Below are 25441 nucleotides of genomic sequence, written 5' to 3' on the forward strand. Positions count from 1 at the left end.
TTACCGACTCCACCCAGGCAGTCCACCGCCGCCACAAAATTCAGTGAGCGGGACAGTCTGGCTATGCGTGGGCTAAATTTTGCTCTGTGTGTAGTTTAGGAAGGCTCGGAACATACCCCACCCTGTCACCTACGCGGACGCTGAGGACGCCGCCCCCACTTCCACGCAGCCTCAACAACCGCCTGCAGACTCTCTGCGGAGAGCTTGACGTCGAATTCTTTAACGCCTGGAACGATTTCTACGGCCAGAGTAGACTTTTCCAAAGGGACGGCATACACCTGTCCCCTATCGGGGCAGCCAGATTTGGAAGGCTCCTCAACACCGCCTTACGTAACGCCCGAACAACAAAAAACGACTCTCAGCCACGTCCTTCCATCCCGCCCGTGTAAATAGACACCTCACACCGCAACAGACTCGTAACATTGAACCCTCCAGTACCTCTATTACCAAGCTTCAAGATAACCTAAGAGTCCTTAGTTTCAATGCGCGTAGCCTAAGAAACAAGTTTGATGAACTGCGATGTCTTGCTCTGACAGAAAACTTTGACGTAATTGCTATAACCGAAACATTTATCGACACCACTAATATTGATTTAAGTTCCGAATACAACATAGATGGCTACAGATTCTTCAACAATGATCGTGTAAACCGTAGAGGGGGTGGTGTCGCCCTTTTTGTCAAAAGCTACTTGCAACCTACTGACAAAACACCAAGAAACAGTAACGTTGAACATTTGTGCGTGCGAGTAAACATTGCAAAAGTCAATTTAAATATATCTGTCACTTACAGGCCTGGGCAATCACTTGATGGCGATCTTGAAATGTACAGCGTCTTAAGGCAGTCACTTAATAACAGGGACTCACTGATACTAGGAGACTTTAACCTCCCCCATATCGACTGGGCGACACTGTCGGGTACAGAAGGTGAGTCCCATAGAATGATCGAATTTCTAGAGGAAAATTATCTAAGCCAAATGGTTTCTGACCCAACTCGACAAAATAACATACTTGACCTTGTTATAGCGACCCAAGATAACCTAGTCAGTAATGTCACGGTAGGAGAACACCTCGGTTCCTGCGATCATAAACTAGTGCGCGTTGACATTAGAGCTCAAACATCGGTGACTGAAAATAAAGTTAAGGTGCCCAATTTCAAAAGAGCCAACTTCGTAGAAATCCGACGAAAACTAATAGATATGCAACTATCAGATGACGGCAATGCAGAGGACGCCTGGCTAAACTTTAAAAATCACTTACTCACTCAGCAAGACACATTTGTCCCCGTGTGCGAGAAGCGAATTAACACTAATAAAAGTCCACCTTGGTTTAATAGCGAAATTAAACACTCAGTCAAGGAGAGAAATTGTCTTACAGGTTAAAGAAAGACCAAAGCACGCCCGAAAACATTAGACTTTACAATGATGCAAGGCGACGAGTAAAAGATTAGTGCATCAGGCAAAGCGTAGATATGAAGAAAATATTGCAGCCAACTGTAAAAATAATCCGAAATCCTTCTTCAGTTACATAAACAACAGAAAGGCGATCAGAAGTGGAATTGGACCTTTAACAAACAGCGACGGTGCACTAGTGACTGACAGCCAACACGTTGCAAACCTATTAAATAATTACTTTTCCTCGGTGTTTAATAATAACAGTCCTCCCACCATCACCACCAACACCAGTACTAATGTAAATCCCGAGCATGCATTGTCTAACTTTGAAATAAAACCCGATGAAGTCCTTAAAGCCCTCAAATCACTTAAAACAAATAAAAGTCCTGGACCTGATAAAGTATATCCAACTCTGCTGAAAGAAACAAGGAGCGAAATACACTCCTCCCTCACAACCGTATTCAATATGTCCTTGCGACAAGGCATTGTCCCTTCAGATTGGAAAAAGGCTAACGTGACACCGATTTTTAAGAAAGGAGACAAAAAAGTACCAGGTAATTACAGGCCCATTAGTCTAACTTCGGTTGTAGGTAAACTACTTGAGGGCATAATTAGAGACAAAATTGTGAGTTACCTTGAAAGCCACTCATTAATTGGGGACTCACAACATGGCTTCAGAAACAAAAGATCCTGCCTATCAAATCTATTAACCTTTTATAACGACCTCTTCACTGTTTATGACGTAACCAAATCACTGGACGTAGTCTATCTTGATTTCCAGAAAGCGTTTGATAAAGTCCCGCATCATAAATTACTTTACAAATTAAAGCAAATAGGTATTGACGGTCAGGTAAACCAATGGATCGCGAATTGGTTGAGCAACAGACAACAAAGAGTAGTGATTGACGGATTTAACTCAGAGTGGGCGCCTGTCACTAGTGGCGTCCCTCAGGCTCGGTTCTTGGCCCAGTGCTCTTCATTATTTACATCAACGACGTGGATGTTGGACTCAATAACCGCATTAGTAAATTTGCAGACGACACAAAGATTGGTAACTCGGTTCTGACTGACGAAGACAGGCAAAGCCTCCAGAGGATTTGCACAAAATTTCAGCTTGGTCGGATAGATGGGAGATGCCCTTTAACGTAGACAAGTGCCAGGTCCTTCAAGTTGGAACGAGGAATAAAAAGTTTGATTACGAAATGCGCGGCGTTAAACTCAAAAGCGTTCAATGCGTCAAGGACTTGGGGTCAAAATCGCGTCAAACCTCAAATTCTCACAGCAATGCATCGATGCAGCAAATAAAGCGAACAGAATGTTGGGCTTCATTAAAAGAAACTTTTATTTAAGAATAAGATGTAATACTCCCGCTCTACAACAGTTTAGTCAGACCCACTTGGAATATGCGGTACAGTTTTGGTCTCCCCACCATGCAAAGGATATTGCTAAATTAGAAGGTGTTCAGCGTCGGGCAACGAAAATTATCCCTTCCTTGCGCAACAAATCCTACGAAGAAAGGCTTTCTACCCTTAACATGTTCTCTCTTGAGAAACGTCGCCTCCGAGGAAAACTGATCGAATGTTTTAAAATACTTAATGGTTTCACGAATGTAGACAGATCAACATTGTTTATGATCGATGACACTTTGCGCACGAGGAACAATGGCGTAAAACTCAGATGTAGACAAGTAAATTCAGACTGCACCAAATTTTTCTTCACCAACGTTGTGGTGCGAGAATGGAATAAGCTCCCATCATCAGTGGTCCAGTGTAACACGATTGACTCCTTCAAAAATAAGCTCGACCGTCACTTCCTTCAACTTAATATCAACTAGAGTAGAAATGCAACGTTTTGGAGTCTTCTGATTAATGTAAAATCACTTAGGTTTAAGGACAGACCACCAAGTCTGGACCATGGGGTCTGTGTGGTCTGATTTTCTATGTAAATCTATGTAAATCACAATCTGACCATCAGCCCCACCAGGCCACGACTAGAGAAGAGGACACTTCCACGCCACCTCCCTCACAACCTGGTCTACCTGTCGATCAGCCCCAGCAGACGGCGACAGAAGCAGCCATCGAACTTAGGGAGGAGCTCTTGGGCAACTCCACCGAGGATTTGGTCGACATCGTCCTCAGACTGAAAAACGAAAACTACACCCTGAAAAGCATCGTTAAGAACTACGAGCAACAGGACGAGTGGATCCACCAACAGAGGGAAGAGTTTGTTCAGGCCATTAACGCCATCGACGCTATATAGGCATCTAAACGAGCCCTCACTCTCACCCCCGCCACTCAGGCCACCAGCGCCCTGCCCAGCAAAATAGACAGAGACTGGCAAGAAATTTGCTCCACCCACCCCGGCTGGCAGACCTGGTGGGGCTCAGGGAAGCCTAAGCCCCTGAGGAAAGTGACGACCGACTCTCCAGATGATACACCTGCTCGCACTGCTGCCAGACCCACGCCCCAGCCTTCACAACCAAGCCGCCATTCCCAAACCTCCCAATCCCCCCCGCGCCTCCCCAAACACTACCCTTGTCTATACCTCTCACCGTGGACCCACAGCCCCACGTCACCCCCCTTACCCCTCCCGCCATCACGCACCTGCTGCTATACGCGGCGTTACCCCCAACCGCCTCCCCAGAGGAAGACGGAACAACAACAACAACAGTAACACCAACACCAGCCATCGACAGGGAAGCAGCACACCAAACAGACCACACTACGGCAGGTGCATTCAGCGGGGGCACACTCGCAACGACTGTCGCGTCATCGTCTGCGACTTCTGCGGGAAGAGAGGCAACACCCACGCTGAGTGCAGAAAACGGCAGGCAGAAGAAAGGAACAGCCTGGAGTGCGTATTCTGTCTGCGACGAGGCCACACCGCTGACACCTGCTACACCCGTGTAGCCGAGGAGAGACATGAGCGCCTCCTCAGAACCCTGCTGACGGAGAGACTCCAACTCAACCCACCACCTACCCCCATTCAAACACAACATCCACACCTCGGGCAGATCCCCGGAACAACTAACCGGCCATGACGCAGAACAGCCTTAGAATCCTGTCAGCAAATGTACGAGGCTTCAGAAAAAAACGTTGGCGAGCTCACACACGCCGTCCTCAGGAACCGAGCTGATGGTGGCAGTCGAAACGTTTCTGAACGATGAGTGTGTGACATCGTGTGACAGGATTCCTGGCTACTACCACTGGGAGCGACGCGATCGGAAGGACAGACAGGGCGGAGGTGTGGCTATTTGTTACCGGGAGGGCCTGCAGCTACAGTCACTCTGTCCCTGTCGCCGAGCACATGGAGGCCATGTTCTTCCGCCTCCTCCTCGCAGATATGAGCGCCGTACTTCTCGTCGCCCTGTATCGCCCTCAGTGGCAAAGCAGCAAGCCCCTCACCTTCCTCACCGACCAGCTGGACACCATCCTAGCCACCTACGACTGCCTGAGCACAGCCATCGTGGGTGACATGAACCAGCATATGGTGAGTAGGGCCTTCACTGAGCTGACAGTGGTCCACGGGCTCACAAACCACGTCACCTTTTCCACTCACGTGCGTGGGGGCTCGTTGGACCCTATCTTGACCGACATGCCCGGGGACTCAGTGCACTGCCGCCCTCTGGAGAGAATCGGCAGCTCCGACCGTAATGCGGTGCTGACTGAGCTCGGCCTCAACCCCTCGCGTGAGGAAGCAAGGCAATGCGTCATCTGGCTGTGGCAGCGGGCTGACTGGCAAGCCATGAAGCGGGCACTAGCTGACACTGACTGGGACACCACACTCAGTGGTGACGTTGACCACAATGTGTCAGCCTTCTCTGCCACTCTCCTCCAAGCCCAGAGGCAGCATGTCCCTCACAGGGCATATAAAGCCGACCCACGCGACCAGCCGTGGTTCGGCTATAGGTGCCGACTGGCTGCAGAGAATAAGTACAGCGCCTGGAGGCAATACAAGCGCCGTCCCTCCCAGCGCAACAAGGCTCTGCACCGCGCTGAATGCAAGGCCATGACAAGGACAGCAGCGTGGGCCAGGAAAGGGTGGGAAAACAGCCTCAGGAGGAGGCTGGCGTCCAATCAAGTTGACCCCAAGCAGTGGTGGTCCTTGGTGAAAAAGAGGCAAGGCACCGTCACGTAGGACAGGATCCCGCCTCTCAAGACGCCTGCAGGGGGACTGGAAGTAAAGAACCAGGATAAAGCTGACCTTCTGGCAACCCACTTCAGCAGCAAGATGACTGTCGAGGAGCCAGACACGCAGCCCCCCCTCCTCCCCCGTCTGGGTAACTTTGTCCTGGAAAACCTGGAGATCACGGAGGGCACAGTGACCAAACACCTCCGAGACACCAACACCAGGAAAGCCCCAGGCCCAGATGACAACAGCCCTTTCCTGCTGAAGCACAGTGCAGGGGAGCTGTCGCACCCCCTCACACGCATCTTCAGACAGTGCCTAAGCGCAGGGGCCTGGCCGACCCTGTGGAAAGAGGCTCGTGTCACGCCGGTTTTCAAGAAAAAGGGCAAGACAGACCCAACCTACCACCGCCCACTCTCGCTCCTGTCGGTTGTTAGCAAGATCCTGGAGCTGATTATTGCAGAGCAGCTGACGCGCCACCTGGAGGAGAACCATCTATTGTCTCCTCGTCAGCACGGGTTCAGGAGAGGTCGCTCGGCATCAGACCTCCTCCTCCTGCTCAGTAAGTCTTGGCATGACGCCCTGAACTCTGATCGCCCCTCACTTGTTGTTGCCCTAGATATTGCTGGGGCATTCGTCTGTGTGGCACAGGGGCCTCCTGGCCAAGCTCGAACAGCTCGGCATCACAGGACAACTGCTGCAGCTGTTTTCGAGCTACCTGCACGGCCGGAGTCTGAGGGTAGTGGTGAACGGGTGCACGTCAGGCAGTTACCCAGTCACTGCCAGCGTTCCACAAGGATCGGTACTGGGCCCGATTCTTTGGAACGCATACTTCGACGAGCTGCTCCGTGTCCTACCAGTGGCCTCAGCCTACGCCGACGACTGCACCCTGTCCCACAGCTACACCAGGGAGGAAACTGCGGACGTGATCGAAGCCACCAACCGCCATCTTGGTGACATCATGGCCTGGGGACTACGTTGGCAAGTCAAGTTTGCTGCCGAGAAGACCCAGGCCATGGTCATATCGCGTTCGGGGGAGGACGCCAGACTCCTGCAGGGGCGGCTGAAGTCTGGGGACGACACCCTGGTCATCAAGGACTCCATCAACATCCTGGAGGTGGAGGTCGACTCCAGACTCAGTTTCGACCGCCACCTGGAGTGTGTGGCGCGCAGAGCCTCCCTGAGGGTGACACTCCTGCGTCGCGTGCGGCACCTGCTGTACGCAGACGGCCTCCTGAGGCTGTACAAAGCCCAGGTGAGGCCCGTCATGGAATACTCCCCTCTCCCCTGGATGAGTAGTGCCCAATGTCATCTCTCGCTGCTGGACAGAGTGCAGAGGAGGGCAGAGCGACTCATCCGCGATGCCAGCAGCCATCAGCAGCAGCGACCACATGGACACCAGTGGCGGCAGCGGCAACATGGACAGCAGCTACATCACCAGCAGGACGCCCCCCGCTGTATTCTCGACATCCTCAGGCACCGGAGAAGGGTTAGTGCCATCACAGTCCTACACAAGGCCCAGGTCCAACACACACCTCACCTGGCGGCACTACGGGTTCCTAGGAGGAGAACCCAGCACACCAGGAGAGCGGCGGTGGCTAACGTCCTCCTTGAAATCCCGAGAAGCCGCACAGCCAGGTGCCAGAGGGCCTTCACGAGTGCCACGGCCCACCTGTGGAACGCCTTCACGGGTGAAGTGGGCGTTAGGGCAATGAACACCCAGCAGGTGAGGGTGGCGGCTCATGCCTGGTGTCGCCTAGTCACCTCCGCCTGAGCACAAGCACAACTAGTGACAATGCTTTAAGATAGGCGACCTCAAGACAGAGGTCGTCCTTAGCATGGAGACAATTTCCCCGCCCCTTTTGTCATATGTATTTTGATGTTTAAATAAAAGAGAGAGATAATCAAGCAAATTTACCAAAAAAAAAATAGCAGAGAAAAATAGAATGAAGAGAAAGCTATGGAAAAGTTAGTGTGATAAACTGTTTGGAAGGGAAATAATGAAGAGGAAAAACAACATTGTAAAAGAATGAACAGAGAAGCGAGACAGTGCAAAATAAAGAAAAAGAAAACAGAAAGGTAAAGATCGAATGGGAAAGGAATTAAAGAAAAAAAAAGTTAAGGCAAAGGATAATGGGGAGGAGAACGGAAAAGGGAAAGGAGAAAAGGGAGACAGAAAGCAGGAGAAAGTATATACACAAAAAAAGAGAGAACGAGAAGAAAGAAACGAAGGAAGAACTCGAAAGACGAAAAAGGGAAGGAACGGGGTACAGAAGGAAAAAAGAAAAGGAAAGAAAGAAAGTATAGGAAAAAAGAAGTAAACACTTGAAAGGAGGTCGGGAAGAAGGGAGGGAGAGATTATCTAAAAAAATGAGGAGATAAAGTGAGTCAGAAAAAAAACGAAGAAGAGGAGAGAGAAAGAAGGAGGGAAGGAAGACACACGATGAAAGATAAAAAAAGATAGAAAAGAGGGAGAAAAGATAAGCGAGGGACCGAAGGGAAAAGCATTGAAAGGAGGAAGAGAAAATGATAAGATCTGAGGTGTGGGAGAGTGAGAGAAAGGGTTGCAGATGAAGATAAAGGGAGTACGGGAAGTGATAAGAGAAGAGGAAAAGAAAGAGAGAAGGAAAAAAGAGATAAAAGAAAAAAAAATATCGGAGAAGTGACGGGAGGAAACGGATGGGAGAAGAAAGGAGCAAAAATAGGGCGATATGAAGAAAGAAAGAACGAATGTCATGAGAAGAGAGTGAGGAGAGGGAAAAAGAGGAGAAAGGAGAGTAAAAGAACGTAATGATCGTAAAATATAAATACGACACAGGAGAAAGCAGATAAGAGAAAGGAAGGGAAGGAGAGACAAAGTGACAGGGTAGAGAGGGGGAAGAAAGGAGGGAGGAAAGCAAGGAGGGAGGGGAAGGGAAGGAAGGGGGAGACATGGTGACGGGGTAGAGAGAGGCAAGAAAAGGAGGGAGAAAAGCAAGGAGGAAAGGGAAGGGAAGGAAGGGGGAGACATGGTGACGGGGTAGAGAGAGGCAAGAAAAGGAGGGAGAAAAGCAGGGAGGGAAGGGAAGGCAGGGTGTAGCTAGACATATCTTGGCTCCTCTGTCGTAAATTTCTTCTGAATATAATATCGAAAACGCTTTATAGTGGAGTGGGACTTTTATATTTTCGATGCGCTAGACGTAATCGAAGGCCTCATGCACTCTCCTGCGGCTCAGTTCGGCTTTATTATATCTTATCATTATATTTTGGGGGGGTATTTATTAATTTCACCACTCACCTCTCTCTCTCACTCTCTCTCTCTCTCTCTCTCTCTCTCTCTCTCTCTCTCTCTCTCTCTCTCTCTCTCTCTCCCCCCCCCCCCCCCCGGCATGCACACAAGGGCCGTGCCGCCCCACCTTGCTTGTACCTTCATGATTTATTGCCGGCGCGGGTGACCAAGGGTGGGACAGGTCAACGCCAGCCCCGTGGTGATAAATATCCGGACGCTCTTCTGTTCCCGGAGCATTCCTTTTAAAAACACTCACAAATTTGTAGGTTAGCAAAAAACAATGTGAAAGTAGTAGATAATTGTTCTCCATTATGTTACACTACGTAAGATAATATGACGATAAAAGTAATGAAATAGTTTGCGAAAGTTAGATTAGCAGTGCTTTGTGTGATGAAAATACTTTAAAAACAAACCAAAATAATTTTGAGAGTGTGTGCGTTAATGGACGACAAGTAGCATCATAATTGAAAATTCTCGTCTGTCATAATGGCAATGAAAATAGCATCTAAGTGGTGGTTAAAATATTATTAGTGTTACTTTTCTTGTTGCGACTCATGCGAATTTGATAAAGTCAAGTTGATGTTCTTAGGTTTACATATATTATACCCACTGTAGAGATAATGGTGATTTCGGTCGGACGAGTAATAATTGTGATGATGATGATAACAACAGCAACAGTAATGATAATAATAATAATAATAATAATAATAATAATAATAATAATAATAATAATAATAATAATAATAATAATAATAATAATAATAATAATAATAATAATAATAATAATAATAATAATAATAATAACAATAATAATAATAATAATAATAATAATAATAATAATAATAATAATAATAATAATAATAATAATAATAATAATAATAATAATAATAATAATAATAATAATAATAATAATAATAATAATAATAATAATAATAATAATAATAATAATATTAATAATAATAATAATAATAATAATAATAATAATAATAATAATAATAATAATAATAATAATAATAATAATAATAATAATAATAATAATAATAATAATAATAATAATAATAATAATAATAATAATAATAATAATAATAATAATAATAATAATAATAATAATAATAATAATAATAATAATAATAATAATAATAAGAAGAAGAAGAAGAAGAAGAAGAAGAAGAAGAAGAAGAAGAAGAAGAAGAAGAAGAAGAAGAGTAAAACTACTAATAATACCGAAAATAAAATAGTAATGTTATAAGAAAAAATATTACAAAAATAAAGCAGTCATAAAAATTGAAATATTCTCATAATTCTAAGAAAAAGATAATAAGAACATAAGAAGGAAGCTTCTCTAAACTTAAACCCGCTTAACCTCACCATCTCTGAGTTTGCCTAACCTTTTCTTTTAAGTATCTATCGCACTGTCACTCATAACATGACTGCAAATCCAGTTCCAGTCATCCACCACGCAGTGACTTTTTAATCTAAATACATCCAACCTATAGCCATTATTACGTGTTCTACCCGGCTCTGTTACCATCAAAACCTTATTAGCATCACCTGTATTTTAAAGCTCTTCATCTATCATAAACTTTGATCAAGTCTCTTCGCACTTTATCTTTCAAGATTGTGCAAAGTGATATGTTTAAGTCATTCCTCAAATGGCTAGTTTCTCAACCAGTTAATCGTTTTTGTCATCCTAACCTGCACATACTGTACTCCTCTCAGTCTGATTGCATTGAACCCTTGGAAGGAAAGCAGAGCTCACTAAGACTTAAGTTCCTCTCACATCTAGATCTGCTTAAGGGAGTGTCATATGCACGTGTTATTCACTGTGCCTTCGCAGGATCATGGGGTATCGTTGGAATGGCTTCCTGCCGAACCAACGACTACTTCGAAAAAATGTACCAAGGCCTGTTACCACTTTAGTTCGTGAGCGCCAACTCCGGCTATATGGCCATGTGGCACGCTTCCCGGACGTCAATCCTGCCTATAGGGGTTTCTGTGCGAGACAACTCTGAGTGAACGATACCAAGCCCACGCAACTCATAGATCCTGCCAAGAGTGGCTTAGAATGGGATAGGTAGCCTCGTAGGGGCTCGGTCAGTGGGACCGTCCGGGGTAGGGGCGGCGGGTGATTGAGGAGACGTGGCCCTTTTAATTAGCAGGTGTCCATGCTTCCTACACTCAAAATGCTCCACTTTTCGAAAATAAACTCCATTAGTCACTTTCCCGCCTTATCATTATATTTGTTAAGTTTGTCCTGAAGTACAGCAGCGCCCAGATCTGATTTATTTACTCAGTCGATCTTTGTATCACCCGCAAACTTATTAATATCCCTACAAAATCATGTGCCAACCAAATACCAAATACTCCTTGCTTCCTTCTGCTTAAACAAGCCCTGATTAAGATTATCATCTACGCCGTAAGGCTGAAAATTTAGTAATAGCCGGTGGCGAGAAACTTTGTCGAACAATTTACTTAAACCTAGTTTCCATTTCTACCTACCGACTCAAATACTTTTTATAGAAAGACAAAAGATTGGTGATGCATGGTGTGAAGTTCGTGAATAGATGCTGTGAGTCATGCATTAATCTATGTCTCTCCACCTGGTCCCCAATGAGAGAGAGAGAGAGAGAGAGAGAGAGAGAGAGAGAGAGAGAGAGAGAGAGAGAGAGAGAGAGAGAGAGAGAGAGAGAGAGAGAGAGAGAGAGAGAGAGAGAGAGAGAGAGAGAGAGAGAGAGAGAGAGAGAGAGAGAGAGAGAGAGAGAGAGAGAGAGAGAGAGAGAGAGAGAGAGAGAGAGAGAGAGAGAGAGAGAGAGAGAGAGAGAGAGAGAGAGAGAGTGTGTGTGTGTGTGTGTGTGTGTGTGTGTGTGTAAGGATGGGGGGTTGCACACACCACCTTGCACTTTGCACACAGTGGTGTCCTCGTGGTTGGTCGGCCCACCCTCAGGCATCGGTTCCTCTCTAATCATACCTTTCCCTCACCTGTGCACGCGAGACAGAGGCGAAAGTAGCCACACGCTGGTCCTTATGGTTAGTGTGCATTCGTGAACTTTGCTTAGATACCAAAAGGAGTTCTCTCTCTCTCTCTCTCTCTCTCTCTCTCTCTCTCTCTCTCTCTCTCTCTCTCTCTCTCTCTCTCTCTCTCTCTCTCTCTCTCTCTCTCTCTCTCTCTCTCTCTCTCTCTCTCTCTCTCTCTCGCTTACTTCTCTTCTCACATTTCATCTTTCACCTTCATACTTCTTTCCTCTCCTATAATATCACACGTCAGAGAGGTCATGTAAGGTCACAGTGGTGAAGTGGGTAAGTGAGGTCACGGGGTTCAGGTCATGTCTATTACCTCACGTCTTCACACGTCCGCCTTGGTGCGTTGGTCGTGGTGGCGATGGATGACTGGCAGCTGCAAGGTGAGATGTTTTCATACTTTTTACTTAATATTTGGTGTGTCTTCCTTTTGTTAATGAAAAAAAATGAGGAGGTGAATGGATGCTCATGGAGCAAATCAATGGTTCTTATTAGAAATCCCTAAATGTTGATTGAGTTATCGTTACGAATATATAACCCGCTATTTATCTTTAGAAACGATCCCTTGCTTAAGGTTATGTTTAAGAGCACATCTGTTAGATCACCTCATCTCAATAGCTGACCAACAGTCTATGCAGAGCAGGCGTACATATTTCTCTCATACAAAGGCTCAACGTGCACTGTGCTCCTCCTTTGTCTTTCCTCCTTCTGCTTTGTCTATACACCTGGCCACATACTCGTGAACAGAGAAACTGGCTGCCCCCTTAGTTTAAAGTTCCAATCATGTCTCGTATACACACATAATCTTTCTCTCTGTCCTCCCCTCCGTTCACCTGATCGACTCCCTCTTTAGTATTCAGATCCTCTCTCTTCTCCTTTAAGTATCTCAAGCTGGTACTCAATTCATGTTTCTTTGATTTTTTTTTTTTTAATTGACTTATAGCACCGGTAGGCTTTCTTCAGGAGCCTGGTGGTCGGCTCAAGGCTGTCATGGCGCAGGTAAGTGTTTATATTGGCTCATGCTGCCACCCGGAGCTCATTCTTGATTCACTTGGACAGTTCTTCTGGAGTCCGGGTTGATAGATGGTCTTCAGGACAGCATGTGAGTGGTTTTAGGCCACTCGGCAGTGGCTGAAAAATCCCATGTGGTAGAAACGAATTCGAACGTGTATCGTTCAGTACGCAGCGAACACGGGACCAGCACGCCAACTATTCAGCCACCGCCTGCTTGATGTTTCTCAGAATGTATATGTAGCTGATAAACACGATCAACTGCTTCCTTGGCGGTCCATATCACGCTCCATTTTAGTTTTAGTTGTTCCAGTTGCCGCTAAGTTAAATAAGACTATTATTAGCATTTCCAACAACGCATTAGATGATGGGCTCGGTTAAAAGAAACTATAAGTGGCAAACAAGCACAGATAAATTTAGATATGAAGGCTCTGAGATTAGATACTCTTCGTCTGAAGGAGTCTAGAGAACTAGGAGGAGGAAACACTGGCCGTAAAATTGCTCTAAGAGCTCCACATACATACTAATACAATCCTAAAAGTTTTCTTTTCATACAAGTCAGTCTAATTTTGCCTAACAAGTTTCCCAAACATGCTAATTTTACATTTGACCCACAAAACTACACGGGATACGACGTACTGGAAGGAGCAAAAGCTAAGTTAACGTTAATTTGGGGGCTGGAGGGGTGTAGGGTAGAAAGCCGTGATTTACTCTCTATCTTACCGCTCATCGGCCCCACGGGTAGTGTTCGCATAATTTTCTCTGCAGTACGGATGAGGGAAAAAATCGTTTCTTAATAGAGGTGCGTATCACATTAAGAAAAATCTGAAATTTAGGAGAAAAGGTAATAGGATCTTCATTATCGATGGAAAACACTCCCCAGTCGCTTGTTCTAAAGGGTGTTTCGATTTCACTTTCAGAAGGAAATAAAAGTTTGCTGTAACCGTTCGCTTTAGTTTTTGTAACTGGTAACATACTCCTGGTAAAGAGAATATTCAATTACAAAGAAAATAGCAAGTTCCAGCGTTACATATTCACAGCAACTTATGTAAATATTAATATTGGAACGTAAAAGAACAGCATTTTAGAAGGAAAAATGTGTACGCCTGTAACAAAAACAGTATGCAAAAGTAAAAACAAAAAAATATCGGAAAGTTTAATGGTTCGAAAGTTTCCATTAGTTATAACACAATTATTAAAGAAGGCATTTTGAAACAAACGGCGCATGATATTTTTTCCATTTTTTTCTCCATCATATATATATATATATATATATATATATATATATATATATATATATATATATATATATATATATATATATATATCAATATATATATATATATATCAATATATATATATATATATATATTGATATATATATATATATATTGATATATATATATATATATATATATATATATATATATATATATATATATATATATATATATATATATATATATATATATATATATATATATATATATATATATATATATATATATATATATATATATATATATATATATATATATATATAATCGATCATATTGACCAATGTTTCCCATAACACTGTAAATAACTTGGTGATTGACTCTAAAAATAATTTATACTTTAGTGAATAATTTTTAAAGGACAAAAAATGACAAAGCTTAAAATGTCAAATACCGGGTTAAAAATAGTGGTGGTGGTAGCGGGAATGTGCTCGTGGTGCAAGTACTGCTACTAAGTTTACTGAAGCGGCAGCCCAGTAGATTTCAAGTGTGTGTGTGTGTGTGTGTGTGTGTGTGTGTGTGTGTGTGTGTGTGTGCGCACGCTTAATTATGTCTATTTGTGTGCGCGAATATGTACCAATCAGTATTTATCTATCCATCTATTAATCAATATATCTATCTAAAGTTATATCTATCTCTCACTCCATACATGTGTGAGTGTATGTGTGTGTGTGGGGGGGGGAGGAGGGGGTCCTTTACGTCTTAGCCTATAGCGCCTAGGCTTTCTTTGTTGAGCCTGGTGGTCGTCCCGTCATGGCGCGGGGAATTTTATAGAGGCGCCGTCTATTCTTGGCTCATGCTGCCCCTCGGAGCTCATTCTTGATTTCCCTTGGACAGTTTCTCTAGTCTGGGTTGATGGGTGATCTTTAGGACAGCATGTGGGTAGTCCTAGGTCACTCTGCGGTGACTGAAACTTCCCAGGTGGTAGTGACGGATTCGAACCCGCATCATCCAGGACGAGGCGAACGCGGGACCGGCACACTACCCTCTCAGCCACCGACACACACACACACACACACACACACACACACACACACACACACACACACACACACACACACACACACACACACACACACCGCAAGGATCTATCCTAGGACCTATACTTTTTCTCATCTATATTAATGATATTGTCAATGCTAGTAATAAATTTAAGTATACCATTTATGCTGACGACACTAATTTACTATTAGATGATAAAAATATAAATAGTTTGCATATAAACATTAATAATGAGCTCAATTCAATTAATATGTGGCTTAAACATAATAAGATAAGGTTAAATATCACTAAAACAAAATACATTATCTTTCAAAACCGATCAGTCACTACTAACATGCCACCTATAACACTTGAAGGAAAAGTACTTGAACGAGTTTCTTATACTAAGTTTTTGGGCGTTTTCATAGATCAAAATATCAATTGGAAATACCAAATTAATTATGTTGCAAATAAACTATCTAGGATATGTGGCATACTGTATCGAATAAGAAATAGCCTTACACAATATCAGTATTTATTATACACTTTGTTACCCGCATCTCATTTATTGTGTATCTGTGTGGGCGTGTACGTGGCCTTCCTTTCTTAAAAAGGTTTCTCAAAATAAGATATTTAGGTGTATGTTTTATATGAACAAGTTTGATTCCACACATAACGTATTTTCCACACATAGATTTCTTAATTTTAAAAACATTCATTGTTATTTTCTACTATTATTTATTTATAAAAACCTCGCACTGATGCATTGAACTCATCCTTTTCAAGTTATTAATACATTGCATAATACGCGCAGGAACAATATAAACCTTATCTCTCCACAGTTCAGGACAGTTCTTTTCAGAAATAGTATTTTATGCTCAGGACCTCAAGTTTGGAATTCTTTGCCAGTAGAAATAAAAAATCTCCTTAATAGTAATAATTTCTCTATTTAAAAGTCAGTAAAAACACTTATTTGCAATCCAAAACAATCACGGTTAAAATTATAATTTATTCCTGAAACATGAACACAAATTTACATTATTAAATCTAATCAGTGAATTGCATAGTACTATTGTCCATATTATTTATATTATTGTTATTATTATTATTATTGTTATTATTATTATTATTATTATTATTATTATTATTGTTATTATTATTATTATTGTTGATGCTGTTGTAGTTGTTATTATAGTTAACATTTTAGATATAACTATTATAACTTCATCTGGTATTATAGTTAATGTTGTTATTTATTGAATATTTGTATTTAGCTTTATGGTTGGGAGCTATCTGCAACCTTTAGAAATATTATTAATAGTGCAATGAAATAAATATACAGTCTGTCGGGAAGCTTCGGCTTGACAGGCTAGATTCGTTAATTATAATTATATTTATATGTATATATCAATGTGTGTATTATATAAACATTACTTACTTACTTATGTGTGTGTGTGTGTGTGTGTGTGTGTGTGTGTGTGTGTGTGTGTGTGTGTGTATATATATATATATATATATATATATATATATATATATATATATATATATATATATATATATATATATATATATATATATATATATATATATATATATATATATATATATATATATATATATATATATATATATATATATATATATATATATATATATATATATATAGAGAGAGAGAGAGAGAGAGAGAGAGAGAGAGAGAGAGAGAGAGAGAGAGAGAGAGAGAGAGAGAGAGAGAGAGAGAGAGAGAGAGAGAGAGAGAGAGAGAGAGAGAGAGAGAGAGAGAGAGAGAGAGAGAGAGAGAGAGAGAGAGAGAGAGAGAGAGAGAGAGAGAGAGAGAGAGAGAGAGAGAGAGAACGTGGGCCCAGTACGCTACCAGTTCGGCCACCGCCTACCCAAGATATAGAATAGATACAGGTAGATAGACGGAGATATAATTTATTTTATACCTCTCGGCCTATGGTGCCAGCAGGGTATCTTGGTGTAGCGTGATGGTCGGCCCAAGCCCGCTGTGGCGCAGGCAAGCGTTTTATAGCGGCACCATTTTGCTTGGCTCACGTTTACCGCCGGAGCTCAATTCTGATCGTCTCTTTTTAGAGAGAGAATCTAAAGTCCGGGTTGATAGGTGGTCTTTAGGACGGCATGTGAATGCTCTTAGGCCACTCAGCGGTGACTGAAAGATCCCAGTTGTGGGGGCGGCCAGGACTCGTACCCGCGTCTTTCTGGACGCGGCGTCGACACGGTAACCACTTTGGCCACCCAGCGCCGGCGGGCTCTCTTGAGGGGGCTCTTGGACTGCCCCCAGGCCTTTAGTGGCGCAAGCAAATTGTATTTATAGTGAATGCCGTGATATATGACTCGTTGCTTGCCCCATGCTGCCCCCCGGTGCTCCTGTCGATCAAAGTCGCTGAAGTTAGGGTTGACTGAAGATTTGTGGGTAATCTTCCGCCACTCGGCGATGGCTTGAAATGGCAACGTGTTTTAGCTGGACTCGAACCTAGGTTCACGGGCTCACCACGCCCGCACGCTGACTATTTGGCCACGGCCTCCCCATATATGTATATGTGTGTGTGTGTGTGTGTGTGTGTGTGTGTGTGTGTGTGTGTGTGTGTGTGTGTGTGTGTGTGTGTATATATATATATATATATATATATATATATATATATATATATATATATATATATATATATATATATATATATATATATATATATTTACCTAAATATATGAGTTCTCGGATCAGTTTGAGGAGCAGAGCATAATACGAAGGTAACTAGGAGCCCCCTCAAAGATGTGTCACAGATATACTTTTGACCACATGGTGTTTGGAAGCCTCGCTTCGCGTTACCTCCCTGTTTATGAAGTTGTTGGGCAGGAGTGTATCCCGAGGAGGAGCCTCGCTCTTTGCTACACCGTTCCCGCCTCTAAAACCAAAATTCTAACTGGAAAACATACTCCAAGCTGCTTTTAGGCAGCTTTACGTCGCTCGTCTATCCCTGCTGTCTCGTATTGCTCTGTGACCCCTTCATATGTAATTGTGTAACAAAGCTAGAAAACATACTGGGGCTAAACGTAAAGCGACTGTACGGGCGAAAGGGAGACAGGGGTTGTGGTAAGAGGGGGGCGGGGGAAGAGAGAGAGAGAGAGAGAGAGAGAGAGAGAGAGAGAGAGAGAGAGAGAGAGAGAGAGAGAGAGAGAGAGAGAGAGAGAGAGAGAGAGAGAGAGAGAGAGAGAGAGAGAGAGAGAGAGAGAGAGAGAGAGAGAGAGAGAGAGAGAGAGAGAATAAATAAGACATGGCATAGGTTTACTTAAAGAACACTGTTTATCGCAACGATTTGAAGCTAAAACTTGTTACTTACATATAGCAAATCAAAAATAACCGCATACTAACCAATAAGAGTCTCATTACGCTGATACAATGTTGCGGGTTTTACACTCGGAAAAATATTACGGCTTGAGAGCAGCGGGAGAAATTTTTTTTTTTGCTTGGAACCACTCCATAATTTTCCACATCATTTGACTTAGTAACCACAGCACGGAAACTTCATTCTTCTTGCATGATGTACTTGTATTTGTTCTGCGTCTCAATCTTTCTCTTTTTTTATATCGGATTATAAACGAAAACTCTTGTTCCTTATAATGTTTACATGTCTTAAATTTGCTCTAAAATTATCGCTTTTTTTCTGATTCCTACTGAAAAACAATCTTCGAAAAAGAAACCTCCTTATGTGTCAAAAAGAAAATGCACATAAACGCTTCTATTTCCTCGGTTACATTTTCTTATCTTCCCCAAAATCAGGAATCTTCAGCATATCACTTTACTAATCTAAGCGGTGAGGTTTATATTTCACATGTTCGCTACGTTAACGTCTGCAGAGTAGAGTGTTTACATTATCTTCACTTGTTTACTGGCCATCACTAGTTTCCTGACCTCTTGAATAGAATTAGTGTGGCTAGAATCAGGCACAGAGAAGCTCGTATTTTTCAAATTTACGTCATCACAACCACCATCTTCATTATCATCATCACCGTCATTATCATCGTCTTTACCAGCAATAAATAGTCCACTGCCGGACAGAGGCATTTCCCAACGTTCTCTGCCTCCTGACTCTCTGTCTGGTATTAACCTGTACTCCTTCATCACCCGGCAAATTACCATATTTAATTATTTAACTTGATCCATTCTCTACCAAAATAATTCATCGGGTCTAACTTTCGTATTGATTGTACTTTTCATCAGTCCTATGTATGATATGACATTCCCAAGGCTACCTTATTCCTATTTGTCCTCAACATACCTTTAAACTTTATCTGCCCCTTAGTCCATGATGCTCGCTCTCTGTCTCTTCGTGTTATATCCAACATTTTTCGCTCAGTTCGTTTAATTCATTTTGTAGCAGTTTCTCTTAATTAATTAAATATCTTGTGAGGTGTCTAAATCTTGAGCCGTGTGTTAAGAATAGCAGGATGAACTTATTGTATTCAGGAAAAGTAATAGATTTCTATATTTGTTATTAATGTTTCCTAAGAGAGCTGCATTCTGATTCAATTATTCTTCCGATGTATTTTTCCTAGACTCGATATGCAATGAATACTTGACCTAGAGGTGTGTATTCCTTATTTTTTGTTGTCCTGCCAACTAATTATTAGATATTTCCCTCGTTTTCTAGACACATATGAAGACCAGTTTTCATATTCTTTTCTCCGCAATTTGTCGTAAGTTTTACTAAAAAATGCTATTGGTAAGACTATGTTATTTCTAAATATAAGATTATTACGTATTCACTGTCTATACTTGGTCTTGCGTTTTGCCGCTCAAAAAACTTTTTTTTTCTTGTAAGAATGATACTGGATCCTGTGTGGCCTTCCCAAACAACTGTGTGATTTTTTTCTTTGTGGGTCATTTTACTCCCCCCCCCACACACACACAGGCCGACCGTCGAACAGGGAGGACGTAGCGCGCGGTGCTCCCCACTGCCTGTGCTGGTTTTCGTCTGCAGACTGGGTTGTGTTTTTGCGGGGTCTGGGAGATGTTCTGAGTTGGGCCCGTCTCCTCTTTAAGCTGGTATAGGATGAGTGGGGGGGATGAAGATGGGGAGTGGCAGACACTGAAAAGAAGAGGAAGAGGAACTGGAGCACGAAAGAAAAGGAACAGTGAGGGAGGTGGAGGCGATTGTTACGAAACTACCGAGACTAGTTTTTTTCTGGATTTTGTAGTAAAAAGTCGGCTTTGTACAAAAGTGTGTTGCTGATGGAGAAGAAATTAAATAAGTGAATTGGAAAGGTAAAGTTCATAGAGGAGGAAGACATGCAAGGTAAGAGAGTACGCAGTCTAGAGGACGGGAAAAAAAAACAGTTCAAGAAAATGAGGAGATGAGAGAGAAGTTGGCGAAATATGAAAAAAAAAACGATGAAGGAAGGCTTAGGAGTCGTAAGAAAGAAAAATGAAGACCTAAAAGCAATAGTGGATAAAGAAGAACCGCGAGTGAGAGAGGAGGTGTTGGGTGAAATGAGGACCTGGAAAGTAGAACACAAATAAGCTAATGTAAACTTCTAGGAGGTAATTGAAAAGCAACTGAAAGAAGAGAAGAAAAATGTAGAAAAAGAGGTAGTCAAGGTTTTGAAAAACAATGAAGATTTAGTAAGGGATGTGGCTGACAAGAAAAAATGTACATAATAATATTTGGAATGAAGGAGAATATAACGTTTAAACCAAGAAGGGAAAAGGAGGAACTAAATCAGTGAAGGACTTACTGAAGAACCTATATGATGAAAAATTACACAACCTTGAGGAGGAGGTGGATGAGATCGTTAGGTTGGGTCCTTATGTAGAAGGTAAAACGAGATCAGTGAAATTAAGATTAAAATTCCAGCAGGTAACAGAGGAAATTTTGTATAGAGCAACATAAACTAAAAGAAATAGATGAATGTAAGGATATATATATATATATATATATATATATATATATATATATATATATATATATATATATATATCTATATATATATATATATATATATATATATATATATATATATATATATATATATATATATATATATATATATATATATATATATATATATATATATATATATATATATATATATATATATATATATATATATATATATATATATATATATATATATATATATATATATATATATATATATATATATATATATATATATATATATATATATATATATATATATATATATATATATATATATATATATATATATATATATATATATATATATATATATATATATATATATATATATATATATAAAAAAACAGAAATGAAGAAGAAAGGAAAAAATGGAACGAAACGCAGGCAGAGGTAAAGGAGAAAAATAATGCAAGAACAGAAGAGGAAAAAAATAATTTGGGGGGGAGAGTTTTGGGAGACAGGGTGAAGAAATGGTACATAAGGGAAAAGCCATAACTGATCAGAAATTAGACAAAATTGGAGCAACTAAGGGCTTAAGTGTGATGTACACCAAGGTAGATGGGATACCTAGAAAATTGGAATTACAAGATTACCTAAAGGAAAAAGAACCCGAGATTGTGTGTTTAACGGAAACAAAGTTAAAGAGGAAATTCAAATAGTGTTTAATAGTAACTACAATATATGGAGTTAACGGGTTATGGAACAGAGAAGAATATGAGACTATGATTGAGTATACTATTCACTGTTTGAGTAGGTTACTTAAAGCAAATAAAAGAGTCTTGTTGGTTGCATGGGGACTTTACTGTAACTGCAAAGAGATAAATTGGGAACATTCGAAGGTGGAAGAAGTGAGACGGAATGGGGGAAAGATTTTTAAAACTGACTATGGAAAACTTAATGATGCAATGGGTGACTGAAAATACAAGATATAGGAATGATGACGAACCAGCAAGACTGAACCTGGTACTGACGAATGGAGTGCACCTAATAAATGAGTTAATATATTTGTGTTCCATGGGAAAAGTGATCATGTTGGAAACCGATGAGGATATCACTGAGGAAGACGAATCATACAAAGGAAAAAGGAGAAACTACAAGAAAGTGGACATAGAAAATCTCAAGAAATATTATGAAAAACAGGACTGGGAAAAGCTAAAAAGAACAAACGAGGTGCAGGAAAAGTATGATATTTTCATAGAGGCATATGATACAGGAGTCAAAAAATATGTCCCATTATATAAACCGATAGAAAGAGGAAAGCAAGATTGGTTTAATGCAAGATGCAGGTGCAAAGAAAAAAAGGGACAAAGCGTGGAAAAGATTGAAAAGAAATAAGAACCAAAGGAATAAAGAAGACTTTAAGATAACAAGAAATGAATATGTGAAAATAAGGAGGGAAGAAGAGAAAGGTTACGAAAAGGATATTGTTGAAAAGTGTAAGGAGGAACCTAAATTGTTCTATAGATTTATAAATGGAAAAGCAAACTAAAGGAAAAAATAGAAAGACTGAAAGATGGAAATATGATAATTGAAAATCCTAAAGACATGACTGAGCTACTAAACAAGAGGTTTCAACAAGTTTTTACAAAAGCATCACAATTTAATGAACCACAAGATGATAAAATAAATGTTCAAATGGAGGAAGTAATACTAACTAAAGAAGAAATATTTTAAAAAATGGAGCTGGAAGAGAAAAAAAAGCAATAGGACTGGATGGAGTTTCAGGTTTTATTTTGAAAGAATGCCGAGATCAGTTAGTTGGACCGGAATATGAGATCATAAAGTGCTCATTATCAACTGGTAAATTACTGAAGAAATGGCGAAGGGCTGAGGTGGTTCCTATATATAAAAGCGGGAAAAAGGAAGAAACTCTTAAGTCTAAACAATAGACCAGTATCATTGACCAGTATAGTCTGTATAATATGTGAAAAAGTGATAAAGAAACAATGGACAAAATTTTTTGAACATAATATAATTACAGAAAAACAGTATGGTTTTAGAAAACGGCGTTCATGTGTAACAAACTTATTGAGCTTTTACTCGAGAGTGACGGACATGACACAAGAGAGCTAGGGATGGATGGGTAGACTGCGTGTATTTGAACTTGATAAAGGCTTTCGACAAAGTTCCACATACAAGATTATTATGGAAGCTGGAAAATAGAGGAGGATTGAAAGGGAAACTAAAAAAATGGATGGAAAGTTACTTAAAGGGAAGATAAATGAGAACAGTGGTAAAGGACATGAAGTCGGAATGGAGAAATGTATATAGTGGGATGCCTCAAGGATCTGTGCCTCAAGATACTTTTCCTAGTATACATAAATGATATGCCGGAGAAAGTAAGTAGTTACATGAGTTTGTTTGCGAACGATGCGAAATTGCTGAGACACATAAGAAATAGTAAAGACTGTGAGATTCTGCAAGAAGACCTAAATAAGAATTGGGATTGGAGTAAGAAATGGGAGATGGAGTTTAATGTGAAGAAGTGTCATATAATGGAAATGGGAAAGAGTGAAGGGAGACCAAAATGGACGTATAGAATGGGAGATGGAGAAATATTAAAAGTTGAAAGAGCGAGATCTGGGAGTGATAATACAAGATAATCGACAGTCAGAGAGTCATGTAAATAGGATATTCGGAGATACGTATAGAATGGTAAGAAATATAGGAATAACATTCCACTACCTTTTTTCATATGACAATCCCTCCAGTTCTGGAACCATCTTCGTTGCCATCATTTGTATTCTTTCTAGTTTTTCACGTGTTTCTTTTTATGGGGAGACCACACAGTCTCCGCATATTCCAACTTTGGTCTAATCATAGTGGTAATCATCTTTTTCATCATATCCTTATCCATGTAGTGGAATGCTATTCCTATATTATCTATATTATGGTTATCATTCGGCCTCATCATGTAGATTCAGTGTTTTTGTCTTGAATTTTCGAGCTATATCCATTTGATTCCATGCTAACTACAAGGTTATCGATGACTCTTCCCCTTCTCATCATAAGTTTCAGTCTAATCTACTTTGTTTAATAGGCGGTTATTTTTTAGCTTATCTATCACACATACGAACTTCCAGCGATAACAAAGTCAATTTCATTCCATGTGTCTCCATTAGGGCTTTTTCTGGTCCATTTGGTGTTTGTTCTTTTCAAAGAAAGGTGTTCATGACCTTAAAACTGCTTTATTCGCTTTTTTGTTGTTGTTGGGGGCCGGTGGCTCAGTGGGTTTGGTGCTCTCCTGGCGGTCGAGCAATTATGAGTTCACACCCAGCTCACGACGGCTTCTCGGTGACAGAGGTAGCAATTTCTTGTAACCCTAGAAGAGTTATATGATCTTAGCTACCTAGCTACCTTTCAATCCTCTCCCTTTTCTTGTATATATCCTACATTGGTTTAATGATGTTTTCCCAAAATTTTATATAATTCCTTTGGTGTTGGCCTCCCATGACTATTGGAAACTGAGTATTATGATTAATTGCTACGGAACCTCTTTATAGACCTCTTTTACTTTATCATCATATTAAGTTGATTGTATTGCATTAGCCTGAAGTATTTCTTGTTTGTATTTTTTTTAAGCTTGATGATGATTTTAGCTATTTATTTACTGGTGCTGAGTAGTTTTACCACGTTCCCTAAGAGATCATCTTTAATCAAGAAACAAACACGACGCTTTTTCTTACATGCAAGAAATTTCCATCACAAGATTTGTCCGTCAGTCAATACCACACTTTGCATTCATCATCCGTCCTTATAGCCTCACTGAAACCTTTGACGTCAATTATTTTCAATATAGGCAAGTTGCCTTTACTTGCCAAGGACCTAACATTGTAATTTGGCAGGGATGTCACTCAACTGGATTCAAACCACAGTACCAATGTAATTATTCCGCAGGACAGAGGCAGGCGGGCAGACCAACAAGAAAACAAATATAGGCAAACACAGACACAAACAGACATATGCAGACACAGACACATAGAGACTGAGTGGCAAGCAGAATGGCAAACCGTCAGAGTGAGCCATACATATGAATGGAATAAGAAACATAAAGACCTACACACGCAGACAAACTGACAAACTGATGGAGAGCCCATGTAATTTACTGACTGACTCGTTGTCTTAAACACGTAAAAAGACTGATAACTTCATTGGTATACACCTTTACTGATTGATGGGCGGACTGTCTCGGAGTGGCAGACTGACACTGCTCCACAGGCTAACTGAACTGAAAATACACTACGTCGACTGAACCGCATCAATAACATGCAAAATCCGCTAAATAAATATCACACAAAAACAAGAGAGAATAGAAAGGACTGAACTGACCGTCCATACCGATTAGCGATGCAGCTCGTTTTGCTCGGTGGTGCTGCTTTTTGAGGGAGCTTTTGGAGCGAAGGATGGTCGC

General features: G+C 41.1%; 1 protein-coding gene across 1 annotated transcript in view; it reads left to right on the forward strand.

Moving 5' to 3' along the window:
* Positions 1–4696: 4696 nt before the first annotated feature.
* LOC127004269 (two pore potassium channel protein sup-9-like) overlaps positions 4697–25441 on the forward strand; it is a 258313-nt gene continuing 237568 nt past the window's right edge. The window contains exons 1-2 of the mRNA XM_050871834.1: positions 4697–4879; positions 5229–5286. Of these exons, the coding sequence (XP_050727791.1) occupies positions 4697–4879; positions 5229–5286 (241 nt within the window). The remainder of the gene's footprint in view (positions 4880–5228; positions 5287–25441) is intronic.

The sequence above is a fragment of the Eriocheir sinensis genome, chromosome 27, assembly GCF_024679095.1.
Source record: "Eriocheir sinensis breed Jianghai 21 chromosome 27, ASM2467909v1, whole genome shotgun sequence".
Taxonomy (NCBI): domain Eukaryota; kingdom Metazoa; phylum Arthropoda; class Malacostraca; order Decapoda; family Varunidae; genus Eriocheir; species Eriocheir sinensis.